General features: G+C 42.8%; 2 protein-coding genes across 3 annotated transcripts; both read left to right on the forward strand.

The window, feature by feature from the left end:
- The first annotated feature begins 1,193 nt into the window (after positions 1–1,193).
- LOC118282950 (signal transducer and activator of transcription 1-alpha/beta) lies at positions 1,194–13,637 on the forward strand. 2 transcript variants are annotated; one of them, XM_035604530.2, is made up of 25 exons: positions 1,194–1,340; positions 4,325–4,449; positions 5,401–5,545; positions 5,644–5,739; positions 6,267–6,344; positions 6,440–6,518; positions 6,600–6,688; positions 6,853–7,004; positions 7,130–7,282; positions 7,381–7,473; positions 8,858–8,917; positions 9,035–9,064; positions 9,153–9,243; positions 9,410–9,451; positions 9,996–10,079; positions 10,266–10,367; positions 10,460–10,595; positions 11,164–11,201; positions 11,432–11,508; positions 11,614–11,753; positions 12,047–12,169; positions 12,371–12,547; positions 12,752–12,815; positions 12,901–12,958; positions 13,076–13,637. In XM_035604530.2, the coding sequence occupies exons 2-25, from the start codon at positions 4,325–4,327 to the stop codon at positions 13,187–13,189; spliced, it is 2,346 nt and encodes a 781-aa protein (XP_035460423.1). In that variant the 5' UTR covers positions 1,194–1,340; the 3' UTR covers positions 13,190–13,637. The 2 variants fall into 2 exon arrangements, with proteins under 2 accessions (XP_035460423.1, XP_035460424.1); XM_035604531.2 differs by lacking the exon at positions 12,047–12,169 and having other exon boundaries at positions 1,195–1,340.
- Positions 13,638–15,311: 1,674 nt separating this feature from the next.
- Positions 15,312–20,283, forward strand: c14h2orf76 (chromosome 14 C2orf76 homolog). The gene is made up of 5 exons (XM_035604614.2): positions 15,312–15,634; positions 18,055–18,105; positions 18,349–18,386; positions 19,557–19,638; positions 19,730–20,283. The coding sequence occupies exons 1-5, from the start codon at positions 15,505–15,507 to the stop codon at positions 19,804–19,806; spliced, it is 378 nt and encodes a 125-aa protein (XP_035460507.1). The 5' UTR covers positions 15,312–15,504; the 3' UTR covers positions 19,807–20,283.
- Positions 20,284–21,054: the final 771 nt, after the last annotated feature.

Consider the following 21,054-nt stretch of genomic DNA (forward strand, 5'->3'; position numbering starts at 1 on the left):
TTCATCCATGTAATAGTCCAAGTATGAATTAACGGTTAGCTCACACGCCGCCTATCGACCATGAGGAGTCATGGCAACGTCGACAAATAACTTTGCAGCATAGTGCAAGCAATTGTAGAGGTTTTATTTTGGAAGCAGTCGGAAGTGAACGATTCACTACTTCTCGCTTGATACCGTGATTAAAGGAGTGTTGTTTTCCAAGAGTCACGTGATTACCGGAGAGCGAGTTGGGTGGATGCGTACCATGTTTTTTCTTTTTTTCTTTTTTTCTTCAAAACACGATAACAAACAATATTCCAAAAAAATCAAATCCGGTTTCCAAACAGAATCCAAATGTATAAACTTTTTGGATATTAACATGTTGTAGATAATTTACAATGGATTATTAATCCTAATTGAGTGGTTAATTTATTATGGTTTTTAATTCTGACCAAATCCAGAATATTCGCCTCACATGTTTGACACGGAGAACAGTCTGCCCAGGTCTCATGAGGTCAGGGACAAGTCTGCATGAGAAATATTTCCAAAACATATTCAAATTACTAAGAAAAGCAAGGAATTTATCTTTCAGATTGTAGGCAATGTTATCATGAGGGCATAATGTAACATTCATGTATCGATGTGAACTGGACAGTGGCGCCATCTTAAAGCCCCCCCCCCCGGAGAGTTTCATGTAGCATATGCACAATATGCTACATGGTGGTAAAATGCTTCTATCTGATATCTTATATACATGGGTTCATTTAAATCAATAAAGTATATATTTTTTTATTATAGTTAAATAGTACAATTAGGTCTAAGTACAATAATAAATAAAAACAAATGCAGTTAGCCCAGCAGCTTATTTGATATGAACAAGAGCAGCAGAATTATAGTAAATTCTGCTTTGATCTGATATTTTACATTTGGGTAAAATATATTTAACATTAGGTACTATCTATTCAAATCAATAAAGTATATTTTTATTAGATGTTAGATAGTATAGTTAGGTTTAAGTGTCACGGGTTTGAAGGAGCTGGACCCAAATGAAGGTAAGACGGGAAAAAAGAGTATTTAATAACTAAGGTTACAAAAAACAGATTTAAATGAAGAAAATCCAACTCTTCAAACCTCAAATCCCCAGTTAACTGACGACACCGTGACAAGCGGAGTGGGACAACTCCACTTACTTTGGAGGACGGAAGTGAAAAGTGTGTGACCGCCGGTGAACTTGACTCCAGTCGGCGGCACCGCTTCCCGAGAGTCACGTGACGCTCAGCGGGTATAAAGGCCCGCCTCCCTGCTGGTGGTGCGTTCAGGACAGGTCCGCACTCTGACACACGACGAGGACCAGCGTGAAGGTAACTCGCTTTATGACTGTCCTTCGCAGGTGTAGACTTTGTGTCGCGATACTGAAGTACAGTTACGTTTAGAGGTGTTGAACTAGTTGGTAGGGATTTTGATTCGACGACTCTTCCTTGGAACTCTTTAAGGGAAACGACAGTTCTCCGTTTCGTTTGTTGTGTTTGTGCACTGTTGTGAAAGTAGAAACTCTGTTTATAACACGCACACACACACATACCGCTCATCGCAACAGTACTTCAACGGTACTCTTATCGATACCGCTCATCGCACCAGTACTTCAACGGTACTTTTATCGATACCGCTCATCGCACCAGTACTTCAATGGTACTCCTATCGATACCGCTCATCGCACCAGTACTTCAATGGTACTCTTCTCAATACCACTCATCGCACCAGTACTTCAATGGTACTCTTCTCAATACCGCTCATCGCACCAGTACTTCAATGGTACTCTTCTCAATACCACTCATCGCACCAGTACTTCAATGGTACTCCTATCGATACCACTCATCGCACCAGTACTTCAATGGTACTCTTCTCAATACCGCTCATCGCAACAGTACTTCAATGGTACTCTTCTCAATACCGCTCATCGCACCAGTACTTCAACGGTACTCTTCTCAATACCACTCATCGCACCAGTACTTCAATGGTACTCTTCTCAATACCACTCATCGCACCAGTACTTCAATGGTACTCTTATCGATACCACTCATCGCACCAGTACTTCAACGGTACTTTTATCGATACCGCTCATCGCACCAGTACTTCAATGGTACTCTTCTCAATACCACTCATCGCACCAGTACTTCAATGGTACTCTTATCGATACCACTCATCGCACCAGTACTTCAACGGTACTTTTATCGATACCGCTCATCGCACCAGTACTTCAATGGTACTCTTCTCAATACCACTCATCGCACCAGTACTTCAATGGTACTCCTATCGATACCACTCATCGCACCAGTACTTCAATGGTACTCTTCTCAATACCGCTCATCGCACCAGTACTTCAATGGTACTCTTCTCAATACCACTCATCGCACCAGTACTTCAATGGTACTCTTCTCAATACCGCTCATCGCACCAGTACTTCAACGGTACTCTTCTCAATACCACTCATCGCACCAGTACTTCAACGGTACTCTTCTCAATACCACTCATCGCACCAGTACTTCAATGGTACTCTTCTCGATACCACTCATCGCACCAGTACTTCAACGGTACTCTTATCGATACCGCTCATCGCACCAGTACTTCAATGGTACTCTTCTCGATACCACTCATCGCACCAGTACTTCAACGGTACTCTTCTCGATACCGCTCAACGCACCAGTACTTCAACGGTACTCTTCTCAATACCACGCATCGCACCAGTACTTTAACGGTACTTTTATCGATACCGCTCATCGCACCAGTACTTCAACGGTACTTTTATCGATACCGCTCATCGCACCAGTACTTTAACGGTACTCTTCTCGATACCGCTCATCGCACCAGTACTTTAACGGTACTCTTCTCGATACCACTCATCGCACCAGTACTTCAACGGTACTCTTCTCAATACCGCTCATCGCACCAGTACTTTAACGGTACTCTTCTCGATACCACTCATCGCACCAGTACTTCAACGGTACTCTTCTCAATACCGCTCATCGCACCAGTACTTCAACGGTACTCTTATCGATACCGCTCATCGCACCTGTACTTTAACGGTACTCTTCTCGATACCGCTCATCGCACCAGTACTTCAACGGTACTCTTCTCGATACCGCTCATCGCACCAGTACTTCAACGGTACTCTTATCGATACCGCTCATCGCACCAGTACTTCAACGGTACTCTTATCGATACCGCTCATCGCACCTGTACTTTAACGGTACTCTTATCGATACCGCTCATCGCACCAGTACTTCAACGGTACTCTTATCGATACCGCTCATCGCACCAGTACTTCAACGGTACTTTTATCGATACCGCTCATCGCACCAGTACTTCAACGGTACTTTTATCGATACCGCTCATCGCACCAGTACTTTAACGGTACTCTTCTCGATACCGCTCATCGCACCAGTACTTCAACGGTACTTTTATCGATACCGCTCATCGCACCAGTACTTTAACGGTACTCTTCTCGATACCGCTCATCGCACCAGTACTTTAACGGTACTTTTATCGATACCGCTCATCGCACCAGTACTTTAACGGTACTCTTATCGATACCGCTCATCGCACCAGTACTTTAACGGTGCTCTTCTCGATACCGCTCATCGCACCAGTACTTCAACGGTACTTTTATCGATACCGCTCATCGCACCAGTACTTCAACGTTACTTTTATCGATACCGCTCATCGCACCAGTACTTTAACGGTACTCTTATCGATATCGCTCATCGCACCAGTACTCTTATCGATACCGCTCATCGCACCAGTACTTCAACGGTACTCTTCTCGATACCGCTCATCGCAACAGTACTTCAACGGTACTCTTATCGATACCGCTCATCGCACCAGTACTTTAACGGTACTCTTCTCGATACCGCTCATCGCACCAGTACTTCAACGGTACTTTTATCGATACCGCTCATCGCACCAGTACTTCAACGGTACTTTTATTGATACCGCTCATCGCACCAGTACTTCAACGGTACTCTTATCGATACCGCTCATCGCACCAGTACTTTAACGGTACTCTTATCGATACCACTAATCGCACCAGTACTCTTATCGATACCGCTCATCGCACCAGTACTTTAACGGTACTCTTCTCGATACCGCTCATCGCACCAGTACTTTAACGGTACTATTGCGCGCCCTGGCTCGTTTGATACCGGGTTTCTGTTCCCATCCATAGATTAGACGCAGCCCAAACTCCTGTCATTATAAAAATAATTATATTATATGTATATATATATATATATAACTCGTCAAGGTGTTCTCAGTTATTCTCAGTGGTGTTTGTGTTGGCCACCTCCAGATGGCCCAGTGGGGGGAGATGCTGAGGCTCGACCTGGTCCAGGGCCGGTTGAGTCAACTGTACGAGAGGAAGTTCCCCCGACACATCCGCCACTGCCTGAGCTTCTGCATCGAGAGCCACGACTGGTGAGACAGACTGCTGCAGCACCGACACTCTTCACTCTGTCAGCTATCGCTATGCATCAACCAATCAGTCAACCAATCAATCAATCAACCAATCAGACTTCATTTGTAACACAGATTCTTTCACAGATCTCCACCCACCTCCTTTCACTTATATTGACACAAATTGTGCTTTATCAAATGACCCAATGACCTGTTTTTCTAATAAAACTGTTAAAAATAGTAATGTACACAGAGAAGGAGTTAGCCCCCTCCTCAGTTCACTGGCCCTGTGGCTGAACGATGACATGTTTTACTTTCTGTACATCAGAAATTCATTTCTGGTTACAAGAAATCATAAATGTCAAGTCTTTTGGGGAAAATGCACACGTACCAATGATCATACAGTGTGTAATTACTAGTTGAAAATAATAATAATGAACCAGATTTGCTCACTAAAATCAAAATGGTCGACTTCCTGTTGGTCGGAGGTATGGCCCCCTGGTCTTTTTTGTAGGTATTGATGTGATACGCGTGCCGAGCAGATATCAACATCAATTTTAAGGCTGGCGAAATTGTGGGAAGGGGCTCTATCAAGCAATTTTGGCACGCCCCTGCCTGAGACCCCTAAAATATAAAATCTTTCACCAGTTCTGATGCGTGTGCAAGGCAGGTCGGAGCAGGAGCACGTTTAGCGATTTATATGCTGGATAATTATAACCTTCAATTACAATAGGTCCTTGCTTGACAAAGCTTGTCAGTGACTCGGGCCCTCATAAATAAGGAAAAAGAAGATGCTACTAAATAAATGTTATTACATAAATCCTGGTTTGGCCTAAATGTGCTTCGTCTGAGCAAGTAGCCAGAAGCTTTGCTGACCAGACTAAAATGTTAAGATTGTGATGTTCTCATCCAGCACACGCAGGAAGACACGACCCCTAACTGATTGTAAATGTTTCTGTTGCTGTGCTTCAGGGATTCAGCAGCTGTGGACGAGAATAAAGCAGCCGCCTGTTTCCACGCACTCCTGCTGTATTTGGAACAACAGTGGAACCGCTCCGTCCAGGACAGCAACGTTCTGCCAGGACCTGATTATCCAGGGATGAAAGACTACTTGGTGGTAGGGTACAGTTTGGATGATGTTTCTTTATGGGAGCTTCCTCAGCTGTGCTGTACATGTTATTTAGAAGATTAACACAACTTTGTTCTGTTTCTCAGAGACACTTTCAAGATGAGCCACAGAACCTGGCTAGAATCCTCTCTGGATGTCTACAGGATGAAAAGCAAATCCTGGCTTCAGCCTCTCAATACCAGGTCAAATGAATTCAAAGAAATTGTCCCAACGAACTTTGTATTTAAGTTTGACCAAATGCTATCAATATGAATATTAATATGATGTCCCTGTCGGTTCTCCAAGATGTTTCTCGTACTGTTTGTATTTTCATTATTGATTAATCTGAAGGGGGTATTTTCTCCATCAATCGACTAGTTTTTGGTCCGTAAAATGTTGATGGTGTTTCCCAAAGATGATGTTTTGTTTTGCCCACAGACAAAATATATTCAGTTTACTGTCACAGAGTAGCAAAGAAACCAGAAAATATTCACATGTAAGAAGGTGAAATCAGAGAATTTTGCCTTTTTTTTCTCATAAAAACAACTCGATTATCAAAATAGTTGGAAATTAATTTACTAATCGATTAACCTTTGCAGCTCTACATGTTATGCTTTGTCTCATTTCATTAATAATGCTGGATGGTTTTAGCGGTGCTCCTTCATGGTCATGGTTCAATCGACACACACCACGAGTCGGTTTAGTAAGAACCATATCATATCTTGATCAGGGTCGTGGCAGTCCAGCTGTGGAACACCAGTGGAGAGATTTGGACAACGGAGTGGATGAACTGAAAAGGCAGATTATGGTAAACTTGATCATGATCACACAGCTGTTCACCTCACGGTCATCCTGGAGCAGCATACCTCATTATTATTTCTGAATGTGTGAACTTGAACGCAGGAGGTAAAGAAGGAGATCAGGTCACTGGAGGTCCTGTATGAAAACCATGACTACATAGAGAAAACCTGGCAAAGCAAAGGTATGTCAGGACAAATAAAGAAACAGGCGATAGGTTGGGGTCGAGTGCGTGCTTCATGTTTCTCTCATCTGTCGTCATCAGTGGAGCAGTACGTCGGACTGGCCCAGTCCCAGGCAGCCGTGAGAGAGGAGTGTCTCCGCCAGGCCAATTTTATCATGCGAACAAAGGAGGTACACCAGATTCATCTCTGGTGAATTGTGGTTGAGTGCAGTCAGAAAGTCAACAACAAACCATCTCTCTCCACAAACGCTCACTGCCCCTTTAAGTGTTGTGTTGTTGTTTTTTTCTATGTATTTTTAATGTTTGCCATGTTTTTTGTGTTTTTTACTTGCAGATGGTGCTTGTGGAAATACTGAACATTTTAAAACAGGCAGAGCAGATTGTGGCGGTGCTCACTGACGTGGAGCTGCCCGAGTGGAAGCGCAGGCAGCAGAAGGCCTGTGTTGGGGGTCCGGTCGACACCTCTCTGGACCACCTGCAGAAGTGGTGAGAAGTAATGAGCAGGACACTTCATGTGGAGGAGGATACAACTTCCTTTTCTCCCTGCTGTCACTCTTCATGTTCAATGACAGACTGCGTGTGGGTGTGTGTGCGTGTGCGCTTATGTGCAGGTTCACCACTGTGGCAGAAGTGCTGCTACAAGTCCGCCAACTGCTGCAGAAGCTACAAGAGCAAAGCAAGAAGTACAACAGCGCTGACGCCTCCGGCCTCCCTGGAGAACCTGAGACGTTTGCACTGTCTCTGCTCACTAAACTTCTTGCAAAGTGAGACATGGCACCAGGACTCTTCTATGTTATATATATATATACAGTACACACACACACTTTGCACACTTTCAACATGTTTTGTTCTTGCATTGCAGCGCTCTAGTGGTTGAGAAACAACCTGTCATGCCGAGTATACCACAACGCCCTCTAATACTGAAGACCAGTGTGCGGTTCACAGCGGCAGTGAGGTGAGGCGGCACTAAACACATCTGAGTTATAGGTTTAATACAATTCTTCTTGACTGTGGTGCGACCTCACTCTACTTATTTACACCTAAGTTACAAGAAATTGGATTTCTTTTTTTTCCACTGCGGATCTTAACATGCTGTATAAGCCAATAAAGTGTTGTGCTGCAGGAAGTGTTACTGTATTCCATACCACAGTGACTGTTTTGTAATTGTTTGTTTGTTTATTCAGCCATCATCATAAAACAATAATTATGAACATACCACAATGTGAGCTCAAACAGTAGTGACTGAAAAGCTTAGGCTGAAGCAAAAGCTAATATTCAATTCAAATCAATTCAATTCAAAGAGCTTTTTTGGCATGAAAGTTTAAACAACAATGTTGCCAAAGCATCAAAACACAATTTGTCCGAACATTTGGCCAGAACACAACAAACAGTAACACAAGCATTAATACAACATTAAGATTGATTTATATTAATTATATATACAGTGTGTGTGTGTGTCGGTCATTCACTGTCCCTCAGGTTATGGCATGTTGATACATATTGTGCAGCAACTGATTCTCTGTCTCCTTCTCCCAATAGTATTTTTAGTTAGGAGACGTCGTTCAGTTGTAGAGCTGAACTCGTTAAAATAAATTTTCATTTGTTTCGTTTCATTCGATGTTTTACAATATAATATTTTATATATGCCTTTCCTATTTTCTTATCCATTTAATCTAACCACCTCAAACATAAATAAACCAAGACATAAAGAAAGAAACAAATCATTTATTACAAATCATTTTTCTGAAAACAAAAAGAGAGTTGCACATTTTTACATTTAAATTGGCATTGTTCCATACTTTAACCCCCACAATAGAAATACATCTCCTTTTAATTCCCTTGTGTGGCTTTTTGAAAAGTAAATCATATTTACTTTCCCATATTGAAAAAACACTTTTGGACAAAGTCTGGAAGTGACTTGGAATTTGCTGTGAACATTATCTGTATTATTTTATAATGGAATAAATCCTTTGTTTTTTCGTCATATTTTTTTGTACATGAACTGTCTTCTGTACGAAGTACAAAATGCTTTCCCAAGTCAAGATGAAGTAACTCACAGCCTGTAGGCTTGAGATGGCCGAGCTTGTTCTAGGTGGTGGACGGCAGCTGTCATCAGCCTGGACGTGTGCACGAGAAACAAGGGATTCCCCTGCTGCATCACCAACTCCTTAGCTTTTCATCTGTGTCCACACTGTCGTTACTTCACCTATAACTTCGGAGCTGCAGCCAGGAGCATGACTCTGACGTGGCATATTAAACTTTTTAGAAAGACTACTGGGTGCTACTGTACTGTACGTTGTGGAAAGTTGTTGTTACTTAAACACTTTTTGTCTTCTCAGGTTCTTGGCAAACCTCCCTGAATTCAAGTGCCTGCTCAAAGTCAAACCTGTATTTGACAAGTAAGTAGAAGACACCTGGGTCTGAGCCAGTGATATAGCACATTATTATTATTATTATTATGTCCATTTGGTTTTGTCTTCTTATAAATCTTGTATACCTTTCCCCCTGAAAACAAGGGATGTTGAAGAAGCCTTGATTATGAATGGGTAGGTAAAGGCGACTCCTATTACTACTGATCAGTTATTTATATTCTCATAGACTCCCTGTGGTCTGATGTATGTTCATATTTCGTAGGCTCCGTCAGTTTGCCTTCTACAGGGACGACAGTAAGGTGCTGGACGTGGACTCACCAGCCGGAGGCTTGGTGGCAGAGTTTGCTCACATGGTATGAAACTCCCACAGACATGGAACGAAGCAAAGATGATTGTTTTTGTACTGATACCTGCCTTCGATTAAACGACAAACTTTGTATTTATGAACAATGCATGTATACAGGACAGCACTTCAACCAAATGAATACTTACTATGTTTTTCTAAAACCCTTTTTTCAGTCTATCAAGGAAAGCAAAATGAAAGCCAAAGGATCATGTGAGGTGAGCGGAGACGATTATATTAAATTGAATTATTACATAAAGAAACATGATACTCTGTCACCACCTACTGGCTCCAGAAGCTCTAATGTATCACTGGCATGGAAGTGGAGCCAGTTATAGACTGTCTCGTCATTATCAAATAAATGCATTTGTGTCATGTTTGACCTACTGATTGTAACTCCGACTTCTTGATCGGCATGTTAAAACACCGATATTAGTTTTTTCCTTTGGGGGAAATTCTTTCTGAAATGAAGCTTATGTTTCTCTGTATCTGCTGGATGTGTAAATAAGCACCTTTATAAAGTGATAATATGCTAGTGCTGTTTTCTATGATTCTACGATATGAGGGACAGGATGATTTCAGTAGTGTTTCAGTAGCAGCCACATGTTGATGGTGAGTGGTGAGCTGTTTGATGGTGACCGGCTCACGTGTGTGAACATGTTTCATTTACGTCTCAACACAGATATAAAGTGTACCATGTCATTTTGTCAGTACCAAGCTCGATTTCCCTCTGTGAACCATGCATGATTCTTCCTTTGTCAGAATCGATTGGGAGTCACTGAAGAACTCCACATCATCAAGTTTGTGACAGTGCTCCAGTACGCAGGACTGAGGTGTAACATCGAGGTGAGTGACCACGACTTTTCAATCACAGTTTAAGACATGGCACTTTCATTTTCAACTCCAGTGAAGCACGAGAGAATTTGTCTGCTGCTGCGAACATATCATGTTCGCTGCTATGATATTGGTGGAAGTTCCAGGAAAATGGTAGAGAGGCAGTTAACTGAATGCTTGTTTCTCCTGTTGGCTCAGGCCAGCTCGTTGCCTGTGGTCGTCGTCTCCAGCACTAATCAGATCCCCAGTGCCTGGGCCGCACTCATGTGGTGCAGCATGTTGTCCAGCAGCGAACCGAGGGTAAGGCCACCACACCTCTACACGACCGACGGCGCACGATTCGAGGATCTGTGTTGCTGCGGGTCTCATCCAACGTTCTTTTCGTCCCTCAGAACCTCTTGTTGTTTGCCGACCCTCCTCCACTCAGCTGGCAGCAGCTGTCGCAGGTCCTGAGCTGGCAGTTCTTGTCCGTTGGCCAACGGGGACTCAACGAAAACCAGCTCTCCATGCTCCGAGACAAAATTGTGGGTGAGTACTCTCCTGCCGCCTGAACCCCGCCACTGGCCTGTGGGGCTCGTGAAAAGAAGTTCAGCTCCCGTTCGGAAAGTTGATCTGAATGGACTTTAAGAGGAAAATGGAAATAGCAAAATACTAGTCGGGATTGGTGATATTTATATGAAAATAATAGTTTTGAACAAAAATTGATTAGTTAAAAACAACACTTTGAATTTCAAATAAGATTTACACACTACACCTTTTTGTGATCAGGCGCAGAGACTTCTTTGACGTCACTGGGACAACGTTGTGTTTATATTTTGTCCAGGTCAAATAAAGAGAAGATAGTTTTGGTTAGTTATTGAGCTGTAGAGGTGCAGATCTGTAAAGAACCAGGCCAGGACCATTTGGTAGCTTTGGGTTGCAATGTAGAATCGACTGCTGCCCGAGCACGGACACCCTCGTTGCAGTAGTCAGTGATCATGTTTATAATGTTTTACTCTATATTATCATTGCTTATATAGACAAAAGATAATCCCTTTATTTCAGTTCATGTTCTTTTATTTTTGTGACATTTTAATGTGACCGAGTTTCTTCTCAGATGATCCTAATGGTCTCATCCACTGGAGCCAGTTCAAGGTGTGTGTGTGTGTGTGTGTGTGTGTGTGTGTGTGTGTGTGTGTGTGTGTGTGTGTGTGTGTGTGTGTGTGTGTGTGTGTGTGTGTGTGTGTGTGTGTGTGTGTGTGTGTGTGTGTGTGTGTGTGTGTGTGTGTGTGTGTGTGTGTGTGTGTGTGTGTGTGTGTGTGTGTGTTCCCGTGTGTGTGTGTGGTGCGCTCTTAACATGTTGTCTTTACTTCTCTGTGTGCCAGAGTGAAAGTGCCTGGATTTGGATTGAAGGAATCCTGGATTTGATCAAAAGACACTTGGTGGATCTTTGGCGGGACGGGTAACACACCTCTTACATCATCCTGTAATGTTTAACTGTGTACATCAAACCACATTAGTAATGGGATGGTGTGATCACTAACATGTTGTTCCTGTGTGTTTTCAGGTGCATCATGGGGTTCGTGAGCAGGAAGACAACACAGGTCCTGTTGCGGGAGAAAGTGACCGGGACCTTTCTGCTCCGCTTCAGCGAAAGCAACAAAGAGGGAGCCATCACGTTCAGCTGGGTGGAACACCTCAATGGTGGTATGTCTGTTGAATGAATGTCAAAACTTTCAAATTACAATATTTCAGTAATGATAGTTTTTTTCAAGGCCTGAGCTTTGGGAAAACTTTAAAAGAGCAGAGTAACTCTACCAGCATTTTCAAACTGTTAATTGTCAAATCAAAGTATATGAAATAATCAAAATACCAGAGAGAAATGTTGGCGCCCTTTTTTCCCCCAGATGTTTCGACGTACGTATTGTCAAGGCAGAGCAATTCTCTCTTTAACATTATGAGAGCTAACAAACCAGGTCGACTTCTTCTTCTTTGACAAGAGCCAGACCGGTCCGGAGGGGCAGTCAGGTTGAGGCAGTGCTGTTCCATCACAGATGATGTACTCACGCTGTGTATGTCCTACACATGCACCCTTGGACCTGCTCTGACGCACAGTTGTAAAGGTGGGGGGAGTGTGGGGTGGACACAGCGTTGTTAACATGCTGCTTACACTATGAAAACAAACCACCATGACATGAGGGTTCTTCCTCTCCTCACGGTGCTGCAGCCGCCTCCAGTCATCTGACCTGTGTCGACTGAAATGATGTTTGTTTCTCGTCCTCTGCTGTTTCTTACTTTTCTCTCTCTGTGTGGTTTCCCTACAGAGGCCCACGTCCATGCAGTAGATCCCTACACCAAGAAGGATCTGCTGGCCCTGTCTCTGCCGGACATTATTTACCTGTACAGTCTGCGGGCGCAGGGGAACGTGACCAGGAACCCTCTGCTCTACCTTTACCCAGACATCCACAGAGACGCCGCCTTTGGACGCTACTGCAACACTGGTATCGTCTCACCTTATTAACTTTGCATAATACTGTTGTGATCTGAAGCTCCTCACACCCTACAACTTGTAATGACTAATGGATTTATAATATTTAATGTTTAATGAAATATTTGATTCATAATATATACTAATTATCCAGTTCACTTTAAGCAGAAGCATGATGTTCTTTATTAAACATGAGCCTCTCATCATCTCTGTGCAGTCAACTCGGCCCCTAAGACGGACGTCAGCGGGTACATTGACAGAAAACTCGTCCCTTTCTCAGTGTAAGTTAATAATTAAACCAACGAAACACCAGGAGTGAATGATTTGCATGACTAGTATATTTGAATATGATATTTTTTTCCGCAGCTACCACACACCACCCTCATCTCCACATCTGCACATGGAGGTGGACCCAGACGCGAGTGTGGGTTTGAAATTTTATTGCCGTTTTTACTGTCAGCTTGTCAACGTGCGTCCAGAAGCACGTGAGGATAGATTTTTTTAACTTTTACTTCTTAACAATTTTTCTTTTTTGTTGTAGGTAGAGGATCATCAGCTGATTCAGGAACTCTACGACGATCTCCTGGATTTACCTGGATCTCCTCTCTCCTTGTCATCCTATGCCAACTTCTCTGATCACTATAGCCCCTCATGAAAAAAGGGCCGGGTCATCGTGAAAGATTTACAGTTATTGCAATGTAAAATCTTACTCATCAACCCCAAGGAGTATATTTTACATGGTGTCAGGAAAAAAGAACAACAGCTACAATAAAAAGTAAAAATGTAACACGAACGATGGGCAGTATGTGTAGGCGAGCATTCTACTGTATATTTACATGCAAAAGTAAATATGGTTCATAGAGTTAATTTTCTGGGGAGTAAAGGTTCTGCTTCATGTTTATATCCCACAAAGAAGTAAGCAATGATAAAATGTTGGGTAATGTGATTTTTCTTATTTTATGAATATTTGTACCAGCCCTCTGTCTTCCAGGGATATGAGGCTGCAGAGCAAAGTCCTGCTCCTGAGGGTGAAAATGACAATGTTTTTGTTATTGTTTTGTTTTTACTTTTGCTTATTAAAATGAACATTTGAATGAATTATACTTCCAAAAGAAATCTCATCTACATTACACAGTACAGTACCAATTTTTCTAATTCCATTTTTAGGAAAAAAAACATTCAGTGGTCCTATATCTGAACAGCTTGTTTTCAATTTTCTGGGAGAATACCATCATACTGTATCAACCTCCTCAAACATTCATGCTGGAAAATTTCAAAAGTGTTACTATCGATGAACACATTTATACAGAAAGTCTGCAGATCACATTACACTGACTGCAATATGTATAATTTTATATTGTAGTCAGCGTTGGGTCTTCTGACACTGAATGAATACACAGGGCAATAAGACTATTAAATAAGTATAGTCTGACAGTTCAACTCAAAAGTTGTTACCACAGTTGCTTGTTAAAATAAACACTATTATTCTCGACCTATAAACAGCTGATCAAATTAATACGATTTCACTGACATCAAGCAATCAAAATGGGACAGTCCCACCTAAATAAATTGATGTGGGACAGACAGAAGTGACTGTCACAGCTGTAGCAGCCACATACACGTCCTCTGTCTGTCTGCCTGCTTGTCTGTCTGTCTCTGTCTGACCGTTTGTCTGTCTGTCTCTCTCTCTGTCTGTCTCTCTCTGTGTTCTGTTCCGTCTGTCTGTATCTGTCTGTCTCTCTGTCTGTCTGTCTGTATCTGCCTGTCTCTCTGTATCTGTCTGTCTGTCTATATCTGTCTGTTTGTCTGTCTGTCTGTATCTGCCTGTCTCTCTGTATCTGTCTGTCTGTCTCTCTGTCTATATCTGTCTGTTTGTCTGTCTGTCTGTATCTGTCTGTTTGTCTCTCTGTATCTGTATGTCTGTATCTGTCTGTCTGTCTGTATCTGCCTGTCTCTCTGTATCTGTCTGTCTATGTCTGTCTCTCTGTATCTGTCTGTCTGTCTCTCTGTATCTGTCTGTCTGTGTGTCTCTCTGTATCTCTCTGTCTGTATCTGCCTGTCTCTCTGTATCTGTCTGTCTGTCTGTCTGTCTATGTCTGTCTCTCTGTATCTGTCTGTCTGTCTCTCTGTATCTGTCTGTCTGTGTGTCTCTCTGTATCTCTCTGTCTGTATCTGTCTGTCTCTCTGTATCTTTCTGTCTGTCTGTCTGTCTATGTCTGTCTCTCTGTATCTGTCTGTCTGTCTGTATCTGTCTGTTTGTCTGTATCTGTCTGTCTGTCTGTATCTGTCTGTTTGTCTCTCTGTATCTGTATGTCTGTATCTGTCTGTCTGTCTGTATCTGCCTGTCTCTCTGTATCTGTCTGTCTGTCTCTCTGTCTATATCTGTCTGTCTGTCTGTATCTGTCTGTTTGTCTCTCTGTATCTGTATGTCTGTATCTGTCTGTCTGTCTGTATCTGCCTGTCTCTCTGTATCTGTCTGTCTATGTCTGTCTCTCTGTATCTGTCTGTCTGTCTCTCTGTATCTGTCTGTCTGTGTGTCTCTCTGTATCTCTCTGTCTGTATCTACCTGTCTCTCTGTATCTGTCTGTCTGTCTGTCTGTCTATGTCTGTCTCTCTGTATCTGTCTGTCTGTCTCTCTGTATCTGTCTGTCTGTGTGTCTCTCTGTATCTCTCTGTCTGTATCTGTCTGTCTGTCTGTCTGTATCTGTCTGTCTGTCTCTCTGTCTCGACAGATGACGGAGGGGGAGGAGCTTCTGTTCTGTTATCGATTCATCGAGTCTCATTTCCTGAACATTCTCGACTCTTCTGGTCTGTCGTGACACCCGGAAACCAAGTAGCCTTAAAACCAGAACGTGTACGACTCACAGGTGCGACACCAGCCAGAGTCTCTAGTAATACAGAAGACCACCGACTCAGTGGTCGTCTGCCGCTCGGGTCTGCCCCGGTGGACGGGAGGCGTGCAGCGCGGACATGGCCGACGGAGCCGTCGTCACTGTTCGCCTCATCAGGTCTTTCGAGCACAGGAACTTCAAACCTGTGGTGTTTCACCGAGTCAGCCTGGAGCAGACGGTGCAGGACTTCATCCAGCTGGTCAGAGACGGTGAGCATCACATCATGACGTATCACATCGCGACGTATCACATCATGACGTATCACACCGCGACGTATCACATCATGACGTATCACATCATGACGTATCACTGCATGACGTATCACATCGCGACGTATCACATCATGACGTATCACATCGCGACGTATCACATCATGACGTATCACATCGCGACGTATCACATCGCGACGTATCACTGCATGACATATCACATCATCAAGTATCATACCATGAAGTAACATATCATAAAGTATCACATCACGACGTATCACATCATGACGTATCACACCGCGACGTATCACATCATGACGTATCACATCGCGACGTGTCACATCATGACGTATCACACCGCGACGTATCACATCATGACGTATCACATCGCGACGTATCATTGCATGACGTATCACATCGCGAGGTATCACATCGCGACGTATCACTGCATGACGTATCACATCGCGACGTATCACTGCATGACGTATCACATCGCGACGTATCACATCATGACGTATCACATCGCGACGTGTCACATCATGACGTATCACTGCATGACGTATCACATCGCGACTTATCACATCATGACGTATCACATCGCGACGTGTCACATCATGACGTATCACTGCATGACGTATCACATCGCGACGTATCACATCATGACGTATCACATCGCGACGTGTCACATCATGACGTATCACTGCATGACGTATCACATCGCGACGTGTCACATCATGACGTATCACACCGCGACGTATCACACCGCGACGTATCACATCATGACGTATCACATCGCGACGTATCATTGCATGACGTATCACATCGCGACGTATCACATCATGACGTATCACTGCATGACGTATCACATCATGACGTATCACTGCATGACGTATCACATCATGACGTATCACATCATGACGTATCACATCATGACGTATCACATCGCGACGTGTCACATCATGACGTATCACATCGCGACGTATCATTGCATGACGTATCACATCGCGACGTATCACATCATGACGTATCACTGCATGACGTATCACATCATGACGTATCACATCGCGACGTGTCACATCATGACGTATCACATCGCGACGTATCATTGCATGACGTATCACATCGCGACGTATCACATCATGACGTATCACTGCATGACGTATCACATCGCGACGTATCACATCATGACGTATCACATCATGACGTATCACATCATGACGTATCACATCGCGACGTGTCACATCATGACGTATCACATCGCAACGTGTCACATCATGACGTATCACTGCATGACGTATCACATCGCGACGTATCACATCATGACGTATCACATCATGACGTATCACATCATGACGTATCACATCATGACGTATCACATCGCGACGTGTCACATCATGACGTATCACATCGCGACGTGTCACATCATGACGTATCACTGCATGACGTATCACATCGCGACGTATCACATCACGACGTATCACATCACGACGTATCACATCATGACGTATCAGATCGCGACGTGTCACATCATGACGTATCACTGCATGACGTATCACATCGCGACGTGTCACATCATGACGTATCACATCGCGACGTGTCACATCATGACGTATCACTGCATGACGTATCACATCATGACGTATCAGATCGCGACGTGTCACATCATGACGTATCACTGCATGACGTATCACATCGCGACGTATCACATCGCGACGTATCACTGCATGACGTATCACATCGCGACGTATCACTGCATGACGTATCACATCGCGACGTATCACATCGCGACGTATCACATCATCAAGTATCATACCATGAAGTAACATATCATAAAGTATCACATCGCGACGTATCACTGCATGACGTATCACATCGCGACGTATCACATCGCGACGTATCACATCATCAAGTATCATACCATGAAGTAACATATCATAAAGTATCACATCACGACGTATCACATCACGACGTATCACAGCATGACGTATCACATCATCAAGTATCACATCATCAAGTATCACATCATCAAGTATCATACCATGAAGTAACACATCATGACTTATCACATCATGACGTATCACAGCATGACGTATCACATCATGACGTATCACATCATCAAGTATCATACCATGAAGTAACATATCATAAAGTATCACATCACGACGTATCACATCACGACGTATCACAGCATGACGTATCACATCATCAAGTATCACATCATCAAGTATCACATCATCAAGTATCATACCATGAAGTAACACATCATGACTTATCACATCATGACGTATCACAGCATGACGTATCACATCATGACGTATCACATCATCAAGTATCATACCATGACCTAACATATCATAAAATATCACATCATGACGTATCATATGGGATTAGAAAAACATTGTGTCCTTAACTTCTTCCAGATATTGCGACAAGGCCAGGACTTCCCCCGCCCTTCAGGAAATATGCTTTTGGTACGTATGCGGGACATGACGTTTCCTGTCATTATTTCATAATCTCTGTCATTGATGTTGTTAGAGGGGACATCATGTTGCAAACAAACTTCATGTATTCATTTCAAATAACTTACAGTGATTTAATTGTACATCTGTAATCATTATTGAAGTGATCAAATAGGCAAATGAGTGAGAGGACGTGTAGTGTCCCAGAGGTAGTTGATATGGTTGTATTTTGATCCTCTTCTCTTGTGTTATCAGACACCATGAAAATCACCCACCAAGCACATGGAGCAAAGGTACCACCACTCTTCAGGGTCACAACAGGGCTACGGGTCCTCGAGTGATTCAATTTCAGACATGCCAAGATTGAAAAGTGTAGCTCATGTAACGTTTTTTTCAGCGGCACATGACACCAGATGTCAATGTGTGTCACTGGTCTCCTGAGAGATACTGTTCCACTTCTAAAGCCGCTCTCTTCTTAAAACCCCTTAGAGCTTCTCCCCTAGTTTTTCTTAAACGATTTGCACAGGTTCCAGCCTACTTTGTCGTTTTTCCACCACCAAACAATAACTCTGCACTGCATGCTATGAAGGTTAAATATGTTGCACAATGCAAGCGCTTGTAGACTGGATTTGTGAAGTTGTAGAACAAAAAGCGTTTAAATTTTCGTTGGAAAAAATATTCATACACATGATGTAACCCGAATGGAAGTCACAGGAAAAATATTTACAAATGTGTAGATTGATGTTTACCTGAATACAATGGCGGCTGCGAACTTGAACTTGCGAATCTGCCACTGCGACTTCACAGATGTCCTCTCTCGCATCACAGGTGATGGATCTGCACCTTGACTGTTCTTGCGGTGAAAGTGTTGCAGAACTGATTTGCACTTGAGGATGCGAGAGAGCAGAGCGGGAAAATATCATTCTTGCATGATCGCATGGAGTTGGATTGGATCTCACCACAGCAAAAGTCTTAAGACTGAAATTAGGGCTGGGCCATCTGATGATTTACCGTGGACACGAGTGATCTATCGAAGTAGTACAACACTCACTGACATAAGGGGGCTCTATGGAGCCACCACCGGGGGGCCACGCCTCTGTCCCTGAGTAGTGGTTACAATATTTGATGGGTAGACCAAATTTCATGAGTTTTCGCCGACGGAAACAGCCTCAAAAATGGCCAAATGTGGCAGAAAAGGAAGACTAAGAATCCTTAAAGAAACAATAGTATAGTATAATAATACCTCCAGTGCTCGGGCCCTAAAGATTCAGGTTTGGAGTCTTCATGGAATGAGCTAGGATTCATCTGTACATTATCAACTTGACCTTTAACACAGAGACCAGGATGTTTCTGTAGTTCAGCTCATTAACGCTGTATGTTTCACAAATGTATACAGTTGTAGAATTGTGTTGTCCAATGAAATTCAACGTTGCTGTTGAACTTCTTTCTTTTTCTTTGGGCAGACTAATGAGCTGGTGATGAGTTTAGATGACGATGAAAATCTCATTCTGCAAGACGGCCAAACCCTCAGAGCTGCTGGTGTTGGTAAGATTTGACCACGTCTGTCTGTGAAAGACTCAAGGAAAAGTTTAGTTTTAAATTAACTTGTATATTATTTTTCTGTTTGTCATTTCAGCAAATGAAACGGAAGTGGCTTTCTTCAGGAAGGAAGACTATGGTCTCTATAAGGCAAACCCCAAAACTGCTTGGTGAACACAGAGGAGATTCCTAAAGGATAGAGGTCAAAGGTTGAGCATGCATGGACCAAAAGGAGAACAAGAGTTGTGCCATCATGTTCATTCTAGAGTTAGAATTTGTGGGGTTGTTTTCAAAATTGAAGCCTTTAATGCGCCTCACTTGACCAACTTTCTTTTTTTGTCTTTGAAGCTTTTCGAAGCATTTCATGGCTGTTGGAGTGAGGTCAACATGGCGATGGTCATTCATTCAGACAGGGTTTGGTTTTTTAGTGGCGCTCTTCAGGCAGGTGGCCACTACAGTTTTGCAGAGGGACAATGTTATTGTGACCATAACATTATTTTTCAGTGTTGTTTTAAAAACATGCGGAGTAAAGCTGTCTGATAGTTTGGTTTCCTGTTGCTTTAAAACATATGTAAATAAAGTATAAACAGAGTAATATTTACTGCACTACAAATTTGGTCATTTGCTGCAAATAAATTGCTTTGCACAGGTTCCAGCCTACTCTGTCATTTTTCCACCACCAAACAATAACTCTGCACTGCGGTCTATGAAGGTTAAATATGTTGCACAATGCAAGCGCTTGTAGACTGGATTTGTGAAGTTGTAGAACAAATAGCGTTTAAATTTTCGTTGAAAAAAATATTCATACACATGATGTAACCTGAATGGAAGTCACAGGAAAAATATTTACAAATGTGTAGATTGATGTTTACCTGAATACAATGGCGGCTGCGAACTTGTAATCCAATTTTTTTTTTTTTACTTGAGGCAATTTTTGGGTACAACCACAACTCGCTCATTACAACCTCTCGAATCTGCCACTGCGACTTCACAGATGTCCTCTCTCGCATCACTGGTGACGGATCTGCACCTTGACGGTTCTTGCGGTGAAAGTGTTGCAGAACTGATTTGCACTTGTGGATGCGAGAGAGCAGAGCGGGAAAATATCATTCTTGCACGATCGCATGGAGTTGGATTGGATCTCACCACAGCAAAAGTCTTAAGACTGAAAAAGATGTGTGTTCACACACCTACTGTTTCCATGTCAGTCTGTTTGTCGACAGACTTGTCACTACGTCACCAGCTGTGCAAGATAAAGTCACAAAACTACAGATGTGTATCTTAGATAAAACCAATGCCAGAGTTGATCCATGACCATGTAATAATGCATTAATAACTATTGAATACTCATGTAGTAATACCTACAGGGTTTTCATCTAATTATGAGTACCAAGTTCTCATGTAATAAACGTAGTAGATTAG

The sequence above is a fragment of the Scophthalmus maximus genome, chromosome 14 (assembly GCF_022379125.1).
Source record: "Scophthalmus maximus strain ysfricsl-2021 chromosome 14, ASM2237912v1, whole genome shotgun sequence".
NCBI classification, from domain to species: Eukaryota; Metazoa; Chordata; class Actinopteri; order Pleuronectiformes; family Scophthalmidae; genus Scophthalmus; species Scophthalmus maximus.

What these genes read in the sequence shown, in the direction of transcription:
- c14h2orf76 (XM_035604614.2), top strand. Translation starts at nt 15,505, where the DNA reads ATGGCCGACGGAGCCGTCGTCACTGTTCGCCTCATCAGGTCTTTCGAG. An exon ending in CATCCAGCTGGTCAGAGACG is followed by an intron (nt 15,635 to 18,054) that starts GTGAGCATCACA and finishes AACTTCTTCCAG; the next exon opens with ATATTGCGACAAGGCCAGGA. An exon ending in CCTCAGAGCTGCTGGTGTTG is followed by an intron (nt 19,639 to 19,729) that starts GTAAGATTTGAC and finishes TTGTCATTTCAG; the next exon opens with CAAATGAAACGGAAGTGGCT.
- LOC118282950 (XM_035604530.2), top strand. Translation starts at nt 4,325, where the DNA reads ATGGCCCAGTGGGGGGAGATGCTGAGGCTCGACCTGGTCCAGGGCCGG. An exon ending in AACTGAAAAGGCAGATTATG is followed by an intron (nt 6,345 to 6,439) that starts GTAAACTTGATC and finishes ACTTGAACGCAG; the next exon opens with GAGGTAAAGAAGGAGATCAG. An exon ending in GAAAACCTGGCAAAGCAAAG is followed by an intron (nt 6,519 to 6,599) that starts GTATGTCAGGAC and finishes TGTCGTCATCAG; the next exon opens with TGGAGCAGTACGTCGGACTG.